The sequence below is a fragment of the Micropterus dolomieu genome, linkage group LG17 (assembly GCF_021292245.1).
Source record: "Micropterus dolomieu isolate WLL.071019.BEF.003 ecotype Adirondacks linkage group LG17, ASM2129224v1, whole genome shotgun sequence".
NCBI classification, from domain to species: Eukaryota; Metazoa; Chordata; class Actinopteri; order Centrarchiformes; family Centrarchidae; genus Micropterus; species Micropterus dolomieu.
Genome location: NC_060166.1, coordinates 36,443,968 through 36,459,771, shown reverse-complemented (window position 1 = coordinate 36,459,771; position 15,804 = coordinate 36,443,968). Strand labels below are relative to the sequence as shown.

Sequence of the window (15,804 nt, the reverse complement as noted above, 5' to 3'; positions counted from 1 at the left end):
ATCTGGCAAAGCTGTTGAACTCACCTGCTCAGGTAGGAGAAGATCTGCTGCTTTGATTTGGTGTAATCTCTGTTGTAATGCAAGTTACTTTACTTCTTCTAACTAATTACTCTCTTGTATCTGTTCAGAGCCTGATGACGTCCGGTTGGTTGGAGGAGCCAGCCGCTGTGTCGGTAGACTTGAGATGAAACATTTTGGAGAGTGGAGACCAGTAGCTGATTCCTCCTCTAACTGGGACCTGATGTCAGCGTCTTTAGTATGCAGGCAGCTGGACTGTGGCTATCCTCTTTCAACAGGAAGAAGAGAGGATTTGCACAACCAAGATGCGTGGATAATAGCATTTTGTATTCCGTTTTACTCTGCAATTAGAGAATGTCCTTTCCATTCGTTCGGGTATGATTCTAATAGAAGGGTTCTAAGTCTGGAAGTCACCTGCTCAGGTAACGGCATCAATGAAAACACAGGAATCCTTATAATCTCTTACCTGCCTGTTCATTTTTAAACTAAGTCATCTGAATAAGATTTCAATTTATCCATTATCAATGGCTCCTGCTAATAAACAAATCTTGTCATCGTACTGTGTTCAGTGTTCGCTTTGACAAAACAAATGAAGATGAGGAATTTTACATTTTCTAAAATGCAGACTAAATGTTTCATCTCCCACCGTGTTCGCAGATATTCTGGCTCAGCCAAACATCGCCTTCACTGACGGGGATTCTGAGGCCAAGCAGCAGGGGCTTCAGGTGCTCAAGGGCTCCAACTTCACCATCAGCTGCTCCATCCTGCCACAGTATCCAGAAGGCTCCTTCCAGCTTATCTTCACCAACTCCAACACAACACAGAACTACACCCTGCCAGCTGTCAATCACTCTGCCCATTTCCTGTTCTCTGCTGCAGACCACACCCACCAAGGGAACTACAGCTGTGTTTATCACTTCTATGTTTTCTACCATAACTTCTCTTCTGAGAGCCAGCCACTCCATCTCACTGTGTCAGGTAACTTCTTACAATCTGGGCAGGCTAGAAAGTATTATTGAATCACATCAAAGTTCACGTGGTGCCAACTGTTCATAAGACATCATTCACAGTCTTCATGTTTTCTGATGCTGTTCAGACTAATCTCAATAACTGAATGAATGGATAAGGGGCATGGAAACAGTAACTATATATAAAGTTCATATAAAGTTTGATTGAAGATGTCTGCACAAGACAGAGGAGTAGGAGTGCAGCTTTGTGAGGAATTCAATCTCTAAAACTCAGCAAGATTTATAACAAAGTCCAACTGAAATTAAACTGCAGTTTATTTCTACTATAGTAGACATATCTTCCCTGTACAGAAGAGGATCAGCGCCACATGTGAAAAATGTTCTTGAATTCTGACTTTAATGTCAGAAATCAAATACATTTAAATAGCCAATCAAATCAGTTGAATCAATGAGGACTTGTGATTTCTGGATATATTCTTCAAAGTTAGAAATACTAAGCTTACAGATTTTTAAAAAAAAAGATGAAAAACTTTATCTTCAAAAGTAAACTGCTGTTCAGCTGCTCATATATGAATTGACATAACGATTGTAAATCTGTTTCAGCCTCTTCACCAGATCTGATCATTGGGCTGGTTGTCCTAGTGCTGATTGTGGTCTTCAGTGCTGGTCTGTTTTTCTACTGCAAGGTACTATCAATGTGTGGATTGTAGGGATCGAATATCCATAGTCCAGAATTCAGTGTATTCGGGATCAGAATTTGGTTTGTATTTGGGACAGTGGGGAAAGCATAAGCTACATGACTGAGATTGCGTGTATCCAACTCTATCCAACACTTTCTGCTCTGATGAAACGCCTTCCAGTGGCTCAGATGACAGGATTCCTCATTTTCCTGGTTGGATTTTAATTTGAAACATCTTCTGAAAATGCAGTTTTTCCACTGATGATAGTGTCGCAGTAACATTTGAGATATTAGAATACAGGTAATTTCAACCTCCCTCTATTTTGTTTTATTTATTTGAGAATGTTTGGCAGCTAACAGTCATTCATGCTTTGAATTTACGATCAACAAGACCCAAAGCATAGACTATAATTAGTCTGTAGTGGACTATTTAGACTAATTTAGTTAGTCTGCTGACATGCGGACCTGAAACAAGCATGTTCCATCAAACAAACACATTCTTTAACAATATTTATGGGACTCCTACAGAATTGGGGCTTGAGTTGAATCCTAACATATATGTATTTAGAAATAGGCGTATTTAAAACAGACTGGATAAAACACGTGGACGTAGCCCCCATGACGTCACCGATTAGTTGTGGACTACCGTTTTAAATCCTCAATTTTGGCATTTTCGCTTTTCGCCATCTTGGGTGTTTTGGAACCATTAATGACCATATTCGGACGAGAGGTTGGCGCTAGCTAGCTTAGTTAGCATGGTGCATCCATAATTCACATTAACTGTGATATTAATTGGGATGCTAATTTTGGCTAAACCAAAATGTACTTACCGTAAGAAATTAACCATGGGACCATAATTTACTAAATCAACATCATGCTGTATTGAAGAAGACTTGAAATTAGCAAATGAGACCATAAACTCACTAGGAAAATGTTTAAGTAAAAAAAAAGTAGGAGCCTTTTGTGATTGAGTCCAATCAGTCTTCCTTTTACAACTAGTGGTCGCTCCCTACTGGCCATTAGAAAGAATGCAGGTTTAAAACTCTTTGCAGCGTGATTTAAAGAGGCGGTATTCATTTTCAGGTTCATAATCTTATTTAGGGGTTGTACCAGAACAAGTTTACATGGTTTCATTTTCAAAAAACACCATATTTTTTGTCATACTGCACATTGCTGCATCTTGTTTCTACATGATCTTTGTTGGGAGTTGCACATGTGCAGTTCCTAGTTCAGGACTACTAGCCAATCAGAAGCAGAGTAGGGCGGGTCCTGAAAAGCTGGTAAACACGACTTCGGTTCAGCTGTATTTCCCCTTATCAGCTTAGCAACATGGACTGGAGCAAGAGTTTCAGAGCGGTGAGTTATTAATCTGTGTCCATAAAGTTTTAACTGAGCTCTGTCTCTACATCACAGGAACAACTTTATGTCCACTGACTGCCTGGAGTCAGTCAAACGAGCTGTTTTCAGGCAGTATTTTCTGTGGGAGATGGGAACTCCCTTTGGCCTGAACTTTGGGCTTTTTCACTTCGCAAACCTATTACATGCAAAAGGAAAGTATATAAGTCAATAGAGGAGAGGGAAAAAGCATAACACCACCTCTTTAAAGACTTAAAGCCATTTCCTACCATGTCTCTGTAGGCCAGCAGATGGCCACTGAGAGAAGCTCCAAAACAGTAAGGCAAAACACACCTACATCTGTGGTCGGTGGGGGGAAAAAAAAAAAATTAAAAAATAACGATTCAGCGTAGTATTGCGATATTTTCCGTGGCAAAATTTGTCAATATCGATCTTTTATTGTTTACTTTTTGGTACTATAATAAAATCAGTCCGATAGAAAAACGTAATATTGCAATATGTTTCAAATGGGGAAAGAAAACTGGCAAAATAAATATCAGAATCAACAATACTTCAGCTCTCTCTCTCTCTGCCATTGATCATTACTTTTAATTAATGGTACTTTTAATCAATTGTTTCAAGTGATTTAAAGCAACTTTACTTTAATTAAAATTATGTCATCGTGTTACTTATCACTGCACTCTGCTTTGACTCTTAAGTTACTATACAAACATTTATTCTGTCTTTTCAGGCCAGAAAAAGCCAGAGGCTGGGACGAGAGGAGAACACTGAGATTAATGAGTATGTTCTTATGAGGTCCAGTACTGAAGACTGACTAGATAAAGATGCTGGAGCCCAGAGGAAAGAGTAGTATCTCCAAGGTGGTTGTTTCACATTCAGATATAAGAAAATTGAAAACAGTGTTTTAAAACAGCAATAAGGCTTTTTTTCCCCTCTCACCAATTTCTTTCTGCTCTGTTGCCCTTGGTCACTGCTATCTCTTTGTGTTACATGAAAATCTGTATTAAAGATGAAGAAAACTGTCTTTCAGTACATTTACATTATTTCACCTTTGCAAATAGGCTTAAAGGTCTCTGCAGCCATAAGGCAAAGTCCTCCTTCATTTTTAAACACCAAGCGAGACTATAGGAGAGGGCTGTGACATTAAAGTCACAAATGGTTCACTAGTTTGTTGCTAGAAACAGCAACCTGCAGTTCTTAACCACAGGTTACTGTTTTGTAGGCCTCCCTATTCTGAGTACACTCTCTGAACTTAAAGCAAGGTGTAAAAGAACTAAAACCCAAAATGTTTATCACTTTAACATTAACAGAGAAGTAAAAGAAATCAAGCAGTTTAAAATACATTTCCCATTACATACCCCTCAAAGTAACAGCGAATTAATGAGACAGGTTTGTACAAGATTGTGTGATGATTGTGGTAGGTGAAAAACACTGCTTCTAAGTAAGTCTACAGGAAATGAGTGTTTGATATTGCAAAGATAAAGAGGTTGGGTTGAGTTGAGTTTCACTGGTGAGACCTTTGATAAAATGACAAACCAATATATAAAATTTATAAATGTTGCAAAGGTCCTAAAAATCTCTTCCTCTTAACTGCTTTTTAGAAAGTCTAGTAGATTCAAAGTTTCTGTTGTGTCAAACAATAATGCTGCGATGATGTGTTGAGAAGAAATCCGCTTGACACTGTTCTTGATCATAAAAGTTTAATCAAGGAGTTCAGCATCAATTACAAGCTCTGCAGCAGCTTGGAGAGTGACCCAGCCCGATGGCCACTCTGTCTCTCTGTACATCAAACATAGCTTATATAGGATATGTTTTGGTATCTGTTAGGTACCATTGAAGGGTGTGAGTCAGCTAAATAAAAAGTCAAACCCATAGAAGGGTACAGAACTATTCTGAGGTAACAAAACAAGGGGTTAGAGGTCAAATTCTATAGAAGGGTTCAGTCCCTACATAACCACCAATCACTGCTCTCCCTGTAGAAGGTCACTGACCCTCTGTCCTGCTGCTACAGTGCTATTTTGAACTGTTATGAGCCAAAAGCACAAGCACTGGACACTAAATTTACCAATGTACTGTGGTGCAACACTTGTTAATCTATAAAAGCTTGTAAGTAATGAGCAGCCTAGGATTTAAAATGAATGCATAAAAATGGTAACCAGTACAAAGAAACTAAATCTAGGGTATATAAAACATTCAACACAGGCAAATAATAAAAAGGGCTGCAACACTTTTAAATGGAAAAAATATTCTCCCCTTCAGGCTCCCCGAACAGCAGAACACAGTCCTGTTGTAAAGTAAATGGTGCTGCAGTACCTGAAATTTAACTAATGAAATTGTTATGATTTTAGATGTTTAAAACATCTTGATGGGGCACATGCCAGTATATAATTATTACATAATTAATTAGCTTCCTGTTGACAAATCCTGCCAAGTAGTTGCTGTGACATTAAGAGGGAAACCACACGATAAGGAAATTAATAGATGAAGAGGAAACCTCAGAGGAGAGCTGTTACAGAGTATAAGATCAAGAGGCAGTAAATGAGGAAGATCGATACACTGATAAGCTTGTATGGACAACACACCAACTGGACATGGATCACATACTGGTGGCGTTCATGTTGCTCTGGAGCTCAGGTAGGACTTAAGTCTCTTTAACCTCACTGACTGCTGCTCACACAAGCATGAGCTTGGATTGACTGACCCACTGACAGATACATAAACTTCAGTTAAACCATCATTTTAAATTACAGTCAAGCAAGTCTAAAAATATAGGATAAAATGATGAAGATGAAATCTAGACTAGTTATTAAAGTGCACTGACTGCAGACTTGTAGCAGGAAAAGGACACTAATGATGTTAAACACGGCCATCAACAGTTAAAGCTCTGTTTGACATGTCTGTTGTGAGAATACAGAGAAATATGGACTGACTGAGAGCAACTTCTTTAGATTCTAATTGAAAATTTAGAAACTGTGTGATATTGGAGGATTGATAAGTGTTACTCACAAATAGGTCATTTTAAGATGATAGCATACTTCCTCTCATGTTTTACAGTCTGTTAACCCCCAGTCTACAATGTGCATGCAGTTAAGACTGGGCTGGAAAAGTGAGCTTGGATCTCAGACATCTCTAAAGTTCTGTGATCAAACATGCTGCATATGAGACAAATCAATCATAGGTGTATATGATTGGTTGTGTTTTAAATATTTTTCTCACTTTTCCTTTTATGCACATCTTATTTAAATGTTCTTTGTAATGTGTTGTTTAAGGTCTCTTATTAAAGTTAGAAGAGGTCAAAACTTCTACTACCTAAAACCAAAGCTTAACCCTCAAATGGCCCTTAAAATTAGTGATGACTGGCCAAGATGTCCTTACTATCAAGGTATAAATCTCAAATTGGTCCTCTCAAAAATAGGAAAGTTTTTTCTTACTTGTGAAGACATTGCTTTGACTGATATATGGTGTGCATGCAAAACCTTGAATCTTAAGATGTAATTTTCAGGAGTTCCCACAATGTCACTATGTGACCATATTTTTGTTTCTAGAACTTGACATGCACAAATTATAGTTTGGTATTGGGTTAAAAATAAAAACAGAAATATGGTGAAAATCCTCCTGGGTATCTCTGAAACTCTAAACACATATGGAATCACAGCTTTTTTATACACTAATTTCTAATTTCAACTAGAACTAAAAGCAGTTATAAACAGGGTCCTGCAGGGCTGAATTTCCCACATGGAGTATTTCAGAATAAAAGTGTTTTGCCTGCCTGATTTTGCTGAATTGTTTAGATTTTGTTGATTTGGTAAGTTGTCCTTGATTTTTGTGCTTCTACCGTGGTTAAGAAGGCTACGTGTACGTGTGGTGTGGTGACAGAGAGGAACCAAATGCAACATTCGGAGGGAAGGAGGTTTTTATTGACGGAAAAAGGGGTAGAGGGACTGGAGTGGAGGGAGAGGTGGATGCCGGGGAAACACAGGCACGGGGAACCGAGGAGACTGGGACCAGGGAGCCGGGGAACACTGGGGCCGAGGGAGAACAGGGAGGAGGCCGTGGGGGAAGTCCAAGGAGGAGAAGACCGGTGGATGAGCCCAGCCGACTGAACAGAGGACAAGTGAACCTGGGAGGGAAACAGACAGAGAGAGCGACAGTGTTAGAGATAAGGGGGACAAAGCACAGGGAAAAGGTGAAAAAAACAAGAAACATGAAAGCCTGAACACAGAGGTGGCACCGGGTATGGAGCAACGACGATCAAGCAAGAGTGGTGTGGAGAACCGGGGTTGAAATACAGGCAGGGATGAGCTTGATTACTGGCAGGTGTGGCAGGCTGACGAGGTGGCTGATGAGGTGCAGGTGCTGGTAGTTGGCTGGGCTCAGGAACAGAGGGAGAGAGAGAGAGGGAGAGCACAGGCAGGGGAGGAAACACAGGGAGGCAGGCAGGGAACAGAAAACCAAGGAAAAAGCAGAACAACTGATAAAAAGAAAAAAGGAAAAAAAAAACAAGGACACTCCGTAGTAAAATAGTTTGTTTTTTTTGTCTGTTTTAACTGTGTTTATTATTGATATATGATCAGGAGTCTGCACAAGGTATTTTATTTTGAATTCTGGACTGGGGTTACTATGAATTTAATCATAAAGTTTGCATGCAAAACCTTAAAACATAAGACGTAACTCTGTAGAGGTGTGTCCCCACAATGTCACCGTAAGACCCTATGTTGGTCCCCAGGAACACAGACACACACAAGTAATAGCTCGGTGTTGCCCCTGGTGGCTGCAGCTGGAAATACACGGTGTCCACGTCCAAACATCTGCATGCTTGCTGATGACATGACATAGCCCAAAACATTACTAGTGATTAAATTAGATTTTTTTGTATTAGAATATATTTCTTACATCATATGTGTAGAAATAAGTTTAAAATACTTAATAATAAAAACCTGTTAAAAAATTGAAAGTGCTAAAATATATAATGAAAAAAGAAATGGAAAAGCTTTTTATTTCTTTTGACTCTTCTCTTCTTTTCAGAAATATTTGCAAGGACATTTCAAAATTAAAAATAAATAAATTTTAAATTATATAAGAATATCCAAATAAATTGTTGAGGGGGAATCAAAGTGTAACTCTAATGTCTTATTATTAACCACTATAATATATTTTTATTCCAAATAGTTTCTTTATAGAAAGTTTTGGTTAATAACTGTTTGATTCAAGTTATATTGTATTTTAAATTTTTTCATTGTCAGTTTTTTCAATCCAGATTTTTTACTTGACGACTGCCTTGGATATGAGTTATTTGCTTTCTGTCATAGACTTATGAACAATTTTGTTTAAAACACTTTGTTTAAACACTTAAATTCTGATGAATTGTTGTAGACTTCATGGCTGTGTGGGTGGAGTCAGATACTCTGTTGGAAAAATAAAATAAAAAGACACTGTATGTCGGGTCAGGCTTTGCAAACAAGGAGAAGCGTTGCCCACATGAGAGAAGCCTCTATCAGACCCACTTATACCGTGTGTTCAACAGCATACACCCGCTCTGTGACCCTAGTATTCCCCCTGAAAACAATCCTAGGGGAAACACTGAACATCATTTCCACCTAGCTGCGATACCTGCGTACGCCGTAATAGCAATTAAGAATAGAAGTGGTAAGATAACTGGTAGAGTTTTGCTAAATAAATATCTAAAAAGTGAAGCACAGCCTTGCTCTATTTCTGTCACTAAGTTAACGGTGAGATTTCCGCCTGATGAGAAGTTTCAGTTTCCACCTTGTCTCATTCTAACTCACAGTCCCAAACGATAGTGTATCTGTCAGAAGATCTAAAGAGGATAGAACCATGTCAGCAGAGCAATAACGAAATGTACAGCACAGTATAGGACAGGTAGACTTTTAAAAATATATGAATTCACATTAAATTATGACATTAATCTCATAATATTGTGACTTTTTTTCTGCAGAGAACACAGATATTTGGTATAGATTTTGAATGTGCAGAAAACCTTGAACATCAGCAGGAAACCAGCTGAAGCACAGGAGCTATTAAAGTCCAGGAATTTACGACTTCAAATTAATTAATTTATCATTGAGGTTAAAAAGTGCAACATGCACATTTAAAGAGGTTACTCTGCCAAACAAAAGACACAAAAGAGAAGGGAGGACTAAAAGATGCCTGCATGTATGCTGACTCAGCAGGGATGATATTACATGAGAAAAGTTGACCTACAGGGGAAACATATCTAAAAGCAACACATATTTTTAATTGTCACCTGAATTTTTGTTTGTATTTATATAAATTGATGCAGGAAAGGCAGAAATTGACCAGAATGCAGGAAATTTAATTCCCAGAAAACTGGGAAGGGGTACTTTTCTGCCTAACCTGTCCTGAGCAAGAAAGATCATAATGACACTTTTAATTATTTTTTAAAACGTTTTATGATTCCCCAGGTCTCCAGATAGAGGAAGATGATACTTTCAAAGGTAAACAGAGAAAATATAAATAATTTACAATTTACACAAGAAATTATTTTACTAATTACACTCTTACCTGCATTCAGAGATTGATGAAATCCGCTTGCTGGGAGGATCCAGCCGCTGTTCTGGTTTGCTGCAGGTGAAGAGCCAGGGAGTTTGGAGAGAAGTGGATGACCGTGGCTGGGACCTGAAGTTAGCAGATGAAGTTTGTAGACAGCTGGACTGTGGTTCTGCGGTTCAGGCTTCGTCAGCATCACCTACATCTTCATCTCCATGGAGCATCCCACCTTCCTGTCTTAACTCTAAATCTAGACTGAGGAAATGTTTGACAAAAAGGTCAAAGACTTTTTCTGCCAGTTTGGAGATCATCTGCTCAGGTAACACAATCAGTAGCCAATAAAAAAAGACACAAAGGAGCCTAGGAATCTCAGAGACCGATAGGATTTAATTTAACAGCTGACTGGATTTGGTGTTACACACATCCATGTTATTTTTGAACAAAAACAGATTTTTGTTTTTCGTGTAATTTCTGAGCACCATGGCATATTTTTTACATCTTGGTAATCTATGCGTTAGATATTTTGTGTGGTGTCCTCTTTTGAAAACATGAGCCAGTCATTTTGCCCCTTATAATTTGTGTGTTTTTTAGCAGTTCAGATGATCAAAATGGCCTCTTTTGTACTGTCTGCATGATGCCCTAAGTTGTAAAGTCTCTCAAGGAAACCAATAAAGCAATCTTAAAGCTGGTATGTTTGAAATATACAGTGCTGTTTGGCCACTAAAGGAACTCATATCTGTTCCAAATAACCCTTGAAGGTGGGGTTAAAGCTGGGTGAGACACGATGAATCTTACAAAGGGGGATAAGGATAATGGGTGAAGTAGCATAAGGAATCAACAAAGAGAGCTTGAGAGATATGTTCAGATCTTGCATGCTTTCTCACCTCTGTACACCTGGCCAATCCCTGTGTAATTGTTAATTATAGTTTTACTATAATACTAGATACATTTAAACAAGTTACAAAAATTGACGTATCCCCGCTATTTATGACATTGGAAAGCCGTGAGGCGAGCTGGTTTTAGACACCGATCTACATCCCAACAAGCACTCCCTTTGAGATTTAATATGACATATTTAAAGTTGACAGAACAGGTGTCAAAGGGTAAGGGACAAATCTCAAATATCAGGAAAGTACATGTCAAATGCAGGAAAACTGCATTGACAGAGAAACAGTGCTCAAAAACATGTACAGACAAACGAAGGCTGACTGGCATAACGATTGGCACTTCATTATATTGTGTTATATTGCAATGCCTTATAAACTCAATTTTCTGTCTGTCTTTCTGTGTCTCTCGCTCGCTTCCTCTTCAGACTCTGTCAGGCTGGTTAATGGGACTAGTCTGTGTTCAGGCAGACTGGAGGTGAAGTCTAACCATTTGTGGTCCTCAGTGTGTGAAGATGACTTTAACCTGCAGGATGCAGAGGTGGTCTGTAGGGAGCTTGGCTGTGGGGCTCCTTCAGTCCTCCAAGGGACTGTTTATAGACAAATGCGAGTGCCAGTGTGGACCAAAGAGTTCCAGTGTGGAGGCCATGAGTCTGCTCTCCTGGATTGTCAGATTGACAGCTCAGGCTCAGCTAGAGACACCTGCTCATCTGGCAAAGCTGTTGAACTCACCTGCTCTGGTAGGAGAGGACCTGTGCTTTGTTTTGGTTTTCTATTTCAATAAATGGGGCTTCAATTATTTTTTTAAATTACTCTCGTCTGCCCAGAGCCCGATAATGTCCGGTTGGTGGGAGGATCCACTCGCTGTGCTGGTGAACTGGAGGTGAAACAACAGGAAGAGTGGGAAAAGGTGGACGACCAAACGTCTGGCTGGAATCTAAAGACAGCAGATGTTGTGTGTGAACAACTGGACTGCGGCTCTGCTGTTTCTACAGGTTTGAGGAGGAGTGACTTTTATGGATATATATGGCGGATCAGATCAACTTGTCTTCAGTCCAAGTCTGCAGTTAGGGAATGTGTATTTACAAAGTCTGGAACTTCAAATTTAAACCTGGAGCTCAAGTGTTCAGGTAAAATACATCAACTGTAACTTTAATCTTTACAGATTTCTTTTCTTTATTTGGTAGAGAGTTTTGTCCAAAGTCACAAAGAACTGAGGTACCACCCAAGCAGCATTGTTGCTGGTACATGCAGAAAGGCATACGTGCTTAGGAAATCAAAAGGCAGCATTGACTTAGATGACTTATTCATCCACTAAGAGATATATTTGAATTAAGATTTCCTTAAGTGTCCATCAGTGATCCAGCCACGGGCCCATCCATCTGGTCCATCAAGAGTCACTGCACCTTCATGTTTAATTCTCTCACAGTTAATTTGCACCTTTTCTTCTCCAGGTGCTTTTTGCACCCCAGTGTAGAGACAGTTTCAGTAAATATGCAAAGAAGAAGAAAAATCCCAGCAGGACTGGCCTGTAGCTGAAAGAATGGATAAAAGTTTAAAATCTTTTAGTTTACAGTGATGATTCTGACTACTCCCGTGGTCGGCTCTTCCAAAAAATCCAAACATGGGAGGTTGTCAAGAAATGCCCCTACAGCCTCCCTCAATGCAGTAACACAACTTATAAAAGTTATAAGATTATATTTTCCTTGATCCTACACATCCAAAGAGTTTTGTAGATAGACGAGAGATGATGCAGCAAACATATTTTTAATTTAAAATTCATATTCTATCTGTCGTTGTCTTCCTTCAGAGTCTGTCAGGCTGGTTAATGGGACTCGTCTGTGTTCCGGCAGACTGGAGGTGAAGTCTAACCATTTGTGGTCCTCAGTGTGTGAAGATGACTTTAACCTGCAGGATGCAGAGGTGGTCTGCAGGGAGCTTGGCTGTGGGGCTCCTTCAGTCCTCCAAGGGGCGCTCTATGCAGGAGTAGAGGGGCCCATGAGGACCAAAGAGTTCCAGTGTGAAGGCCATGAGTCTGTTCTCCTGGACTGTGGAAGCTCAGGCTCAGCTAGAGACACCTGCTCATCTGGCAAATCTGTTGAACTCACATGTTCAGGTAGGAGAAGATCTGCTGCTTTGATTTGGTGTAATCTCTGTTGTAATGCAAGTTAATTTACTTCTTTAACTAATTACTCTCTTGTATCTGTTCAGAGCCTGATGACGTCCGGTTGGTTGGAGGAGCCAGCCGCTGTGTCGGAAGACTTCAGATGAAACACAACAGAGAGTGGAGAGCGGTGGCAGTTGACTTCTCTAACTGGGACCTGATGTCAGCAGCTGTAGTATGCAGGCAGCTGGACTGTGGCTCTGCTCTTTCAACAGAAAGAAGAGATGATTTGCACAACCAAAAAGCATGGATAATTGCATCTCCCTGTAGTCCGTCTGAGTCTGCAGTCAGAGAGTGTGCAGTGTTATCACCTTTGACACGTTATTATAGCCCGATTCTCGGTTTGGAAGTCACCTGCTCAGGTAACACTTTCAGTGACAACAACTTTAACAGGAATCCTTATAAACTATTTCCTGTCTGTTCATTAAACTGAGCTGTAAAGAAATAGCTGTTACTTTATAGAAAGAGAAAGTGTATTTTGGATAATTTATTTTATTTCATATGCTGTCGTGGTAGAGGTACTACTAGTATTTGCTTTTAAGACTACATTAACATTTCTTCATTTAGCTGACTTACAATTGCTATACATGTCAGAGGTCGCACACCTCTGGAGCAACAAGGGGTTAAGTGTCTTGCTCAGGGACACAATGGGGGATTGAACCCGGGTCTCTCACACCAAAGGCAAAGAGCCAAAGACTAGGGCCATTAACCAACGCTAAGGAGAAATTCAAACAGAAAACAGCCCTATATTAAACAATGCAGAGAGCTGGGTTGTATTTTTCCACACAGGGCAAAAGTTGGTCTGAAACCAGCTCTATAAACTCTGAACAGTGACGGTTATATCTCCATTTTTCATCTTACTGTGGTCAGTGTTCACTTTGACAAAACAAATAAAGATGAGGATAGAAATGTCTGCATTCTTCAGATGCAGACATTTTTTGATCTCCCACTGTGTTCGCAGATATTCTGGCTCGGCCAAACATCTCCTTCTCTACCTACACTGACGGGGATTCTGAGGCCAAGCAGCAGGGGCTTCAGGTGCTCATGGGCTCCAACTTCACCATCAGCTGCTCCATCCTGCCACAGTATCCAGGAGGCTCCTTCCAGCTTATCTTCACCTCCTCCGACATAACACAGAACTACACCTTGCCAGCTGTCAATCACTCTGCCCATTTCCTGTTCTCTGCTGCAGACCACACCCACCAAGGGAACTACAGCTGTGTTTATCACATCTATGTTTTCTCCCACAACTTCTCTTCTGAGAGCCAGCCACTCCATCTCACTGTCTCAGGTAACTTCTTAGAGAATCTGGGCCCAACAGGGAAATGTGACACATGCAGGTTTGAAGTAGTATTTATCTGAATCACATAAAAAGTCATGATGTGCCAACTGTTTATAAAACAGCATTCACTGTCTTCAATTTTCCTGCTGCTGTTCAGACTAACCTCATTAATAAATCCATGAATGGATAAGGGACATGCAAACAGTATCTACGTACAAAGTTCATGTAATGCTAGATTGCAGGATTGCAGATGTGTTGAGTGCATTCTCAGCAGGACAATACAACACAATTCAGTGTTGGTTTATAGAATTAGATTTTGCGTTTATTTGAGCACCTGACAATCTGAATCAGCCAGTTAATACTTTTATTTGACTGCATGCAAACCTGTTTAGTGCTAATGAGATAACAAAAAGCTTCACATCCAAGGGTGCAGAAGGTTCTGCAACACCCCCTATTGACAGGGAGGAACACAGTGTGCAAATTACATGTGCAGACTATATAATAGGCACTTTTGTTACTATGTGACAACACAAAATACAGCAGGTTAGTGCTGAAAGGAGAGGATGCTCTTGGCAATATAGCCTGATAATTTGACTTCAGCAGCTGTTTGCACTGTTTTGTCACGATTATAGGAGCTACATTGGTGTGATGCGCGGATTGGCTCAGACAATATCTGAATAATCATGTATGCACAAATCATCCACCTGCCCCCAACCTAACTAATTATTTTCTCAGATGTATCCCACCTCTACCTTTCCGTTTATATTAGGGCTGAGTAAGATGTGCTGCATATGTGGGTTCTAGTGATGTGCAGAGCTATATCCGCCGATTGGGTGGGTCATAAAAATTAACCTTCTGATTAATAGCGGCGGGATTGAAAAAGGATGAATCGTCTCCCCATTAAGAAAGACGCTGTGCGCATTTATGCATGAGGTACAGCAGCATAACATCATTGATTATTTGAATCTCCCGACCTCCGACAAGGTCGGTCAGGATGAACTGAGAGCAGACTCTATTTATGCATGATCCATCAGGGAAGCTACCGTCTTGTTAAGAGGAGCCGAGCTCCCCCGTAGTTGTCACGCTAGTAGTGCTTCCGGTCGCTAACTAGCTAGCGATGTTTGTGTGTAAGGAGTTGACAGCCCCCCGAGGTAACTTACCCTAACCTTAACCGTCACAGCTAGAAGTTAGTGCCTAAACCTAAGTCAGTAAATATATGCATGTCGACCGGCTAACCCTACAGCTGTGCACCCTACTTGCTATGTGCACATAGCAATTAAGGTTAGCCTCCTTTGTGTTGCAACGCTATTGCAAACTGCAGCGTGTAATACATACGCAAAAATCACCGTTTTGCATACAATAGCACAGTTTTTCCAATGTGTGTCAATGTGACGCCTTAGATGAGATCCCACCACATCCCAAAGATGCTCTATTGGGTTGAGATCTGGTGACTGTTGAGGCCATTTTAGTACAGTGAACTCATTAATAATAATAATAATAATAATAATCCTTATTTGTAAAGCACTTTTCAAAAACAAGTTACAAAGTGCTTTAACAAGTGTAAAGGATAATACAAAAAAACTAGATAAGAGCATGAAAAATTAATATAAAATGAGTAAAATACAATAAAATAAAAGGGATAAAATAAAGTCAAATAAGATCGGGAAAGGCTCTCCTATAAAAGTATGTTTTAAGAAGGGAGAGTTCACTGACTCAGTCGACCTGATTTCCTGGGGCAGGCTGTTCCAGAGCCTCGGGGCCCTGACAGCAAACGCTCTGTCCCCTTTAGTTTTCAGTCGAGACTCTGGAACAGACAACAGACCTCTGCCCGAGGGTCTCAAGGTACGTGCTGGTGCGTATGGGACTAAAAGGTCAGAAATATAACAAGGCGAGAGGCCATGAAGAGCTTTAAAAGTAATCAATAT

At 40.0% G+C, this 15,804-nt stretch overlaps 2 protein-coding genes across 2 annotated transcripts in view; both read left to right on the top strand.

The window, feature by feature from the left end:
• LOC123985376 (scavenger receptor cysteine-rich type 1 protein M160-like) overlaps positions 1 to 3,979 on the top strand; it is a 42,872-nt gene extending 38,893 nt beyond the window's left edge. The window contains exons 12-15 of the mRNA XM_046072853.1: positions 129 to 440; positions 676 to 996; positions 1,590 to 1,672; positions 3,752 to 3,979. Of these exons, the coding sequence (XP_045928809.1) occupies positions 129 to 440; positions 676 to 996; positions 1,590 to 1,672; positions 3,752 to 3,835 (800 nt within the window). The 3' untranslated portion in view covers positions 3,836 to 3,979. The remainder of the gene's footprint in view (positions 1 to 128; positions 441 to 675; positions 997 to 1,589; positions 1,673 to 3,751) is intronic.
• Positions 3,980 to 6,373: 2,394 nt separating this feature from the next.
• LOC123985374 (scavenger receptor cysteine-rich type 1 protein M130-like) overlaps positions 6,374 to 15,804 on the top strand; it is a 22,297-nt gene continuing 12,866 nt past the window's right edge. Inside the window, exons 1-9 of the mRNA XM_046072852.1 lie at positions 6,374 to 6,403; positions 7,596 to 7,608; positions 9,465 to 9,497; positions 9,575 to 9,868; positions 10,862 to 11,173; positions 11,261 to 11,563; positions 12,244 to 12,549; positions 12,645 to 12,959; positions 13,559 to 13,888. Coding sequence (XP_045928808.1) covers positions 6,374 to 6,403; positions 7,596 to 7,608; positions 9,465 to 9,497; positions 9,575 to 9,868; positions 10,862 to 11,173; positions 11,261 to 11,563; positions 12,244 to 12,549; positions 12,645 to 12,959; positions 13,559 to 13,888 — 1,936 coding nt within the window. The remainder of the gene's footprint in view (positions 6,404 to 7,595; positions 7,609 to 9,464; positions 9,498 to 9,574; positions 9,869 to 10,861; positions 11,174 to 11,260; positions 11,564 to 12,243; positions 12,550 to 12,644; positions 12,960 to 13,558; positions 13,889 to 15,804) is intronic.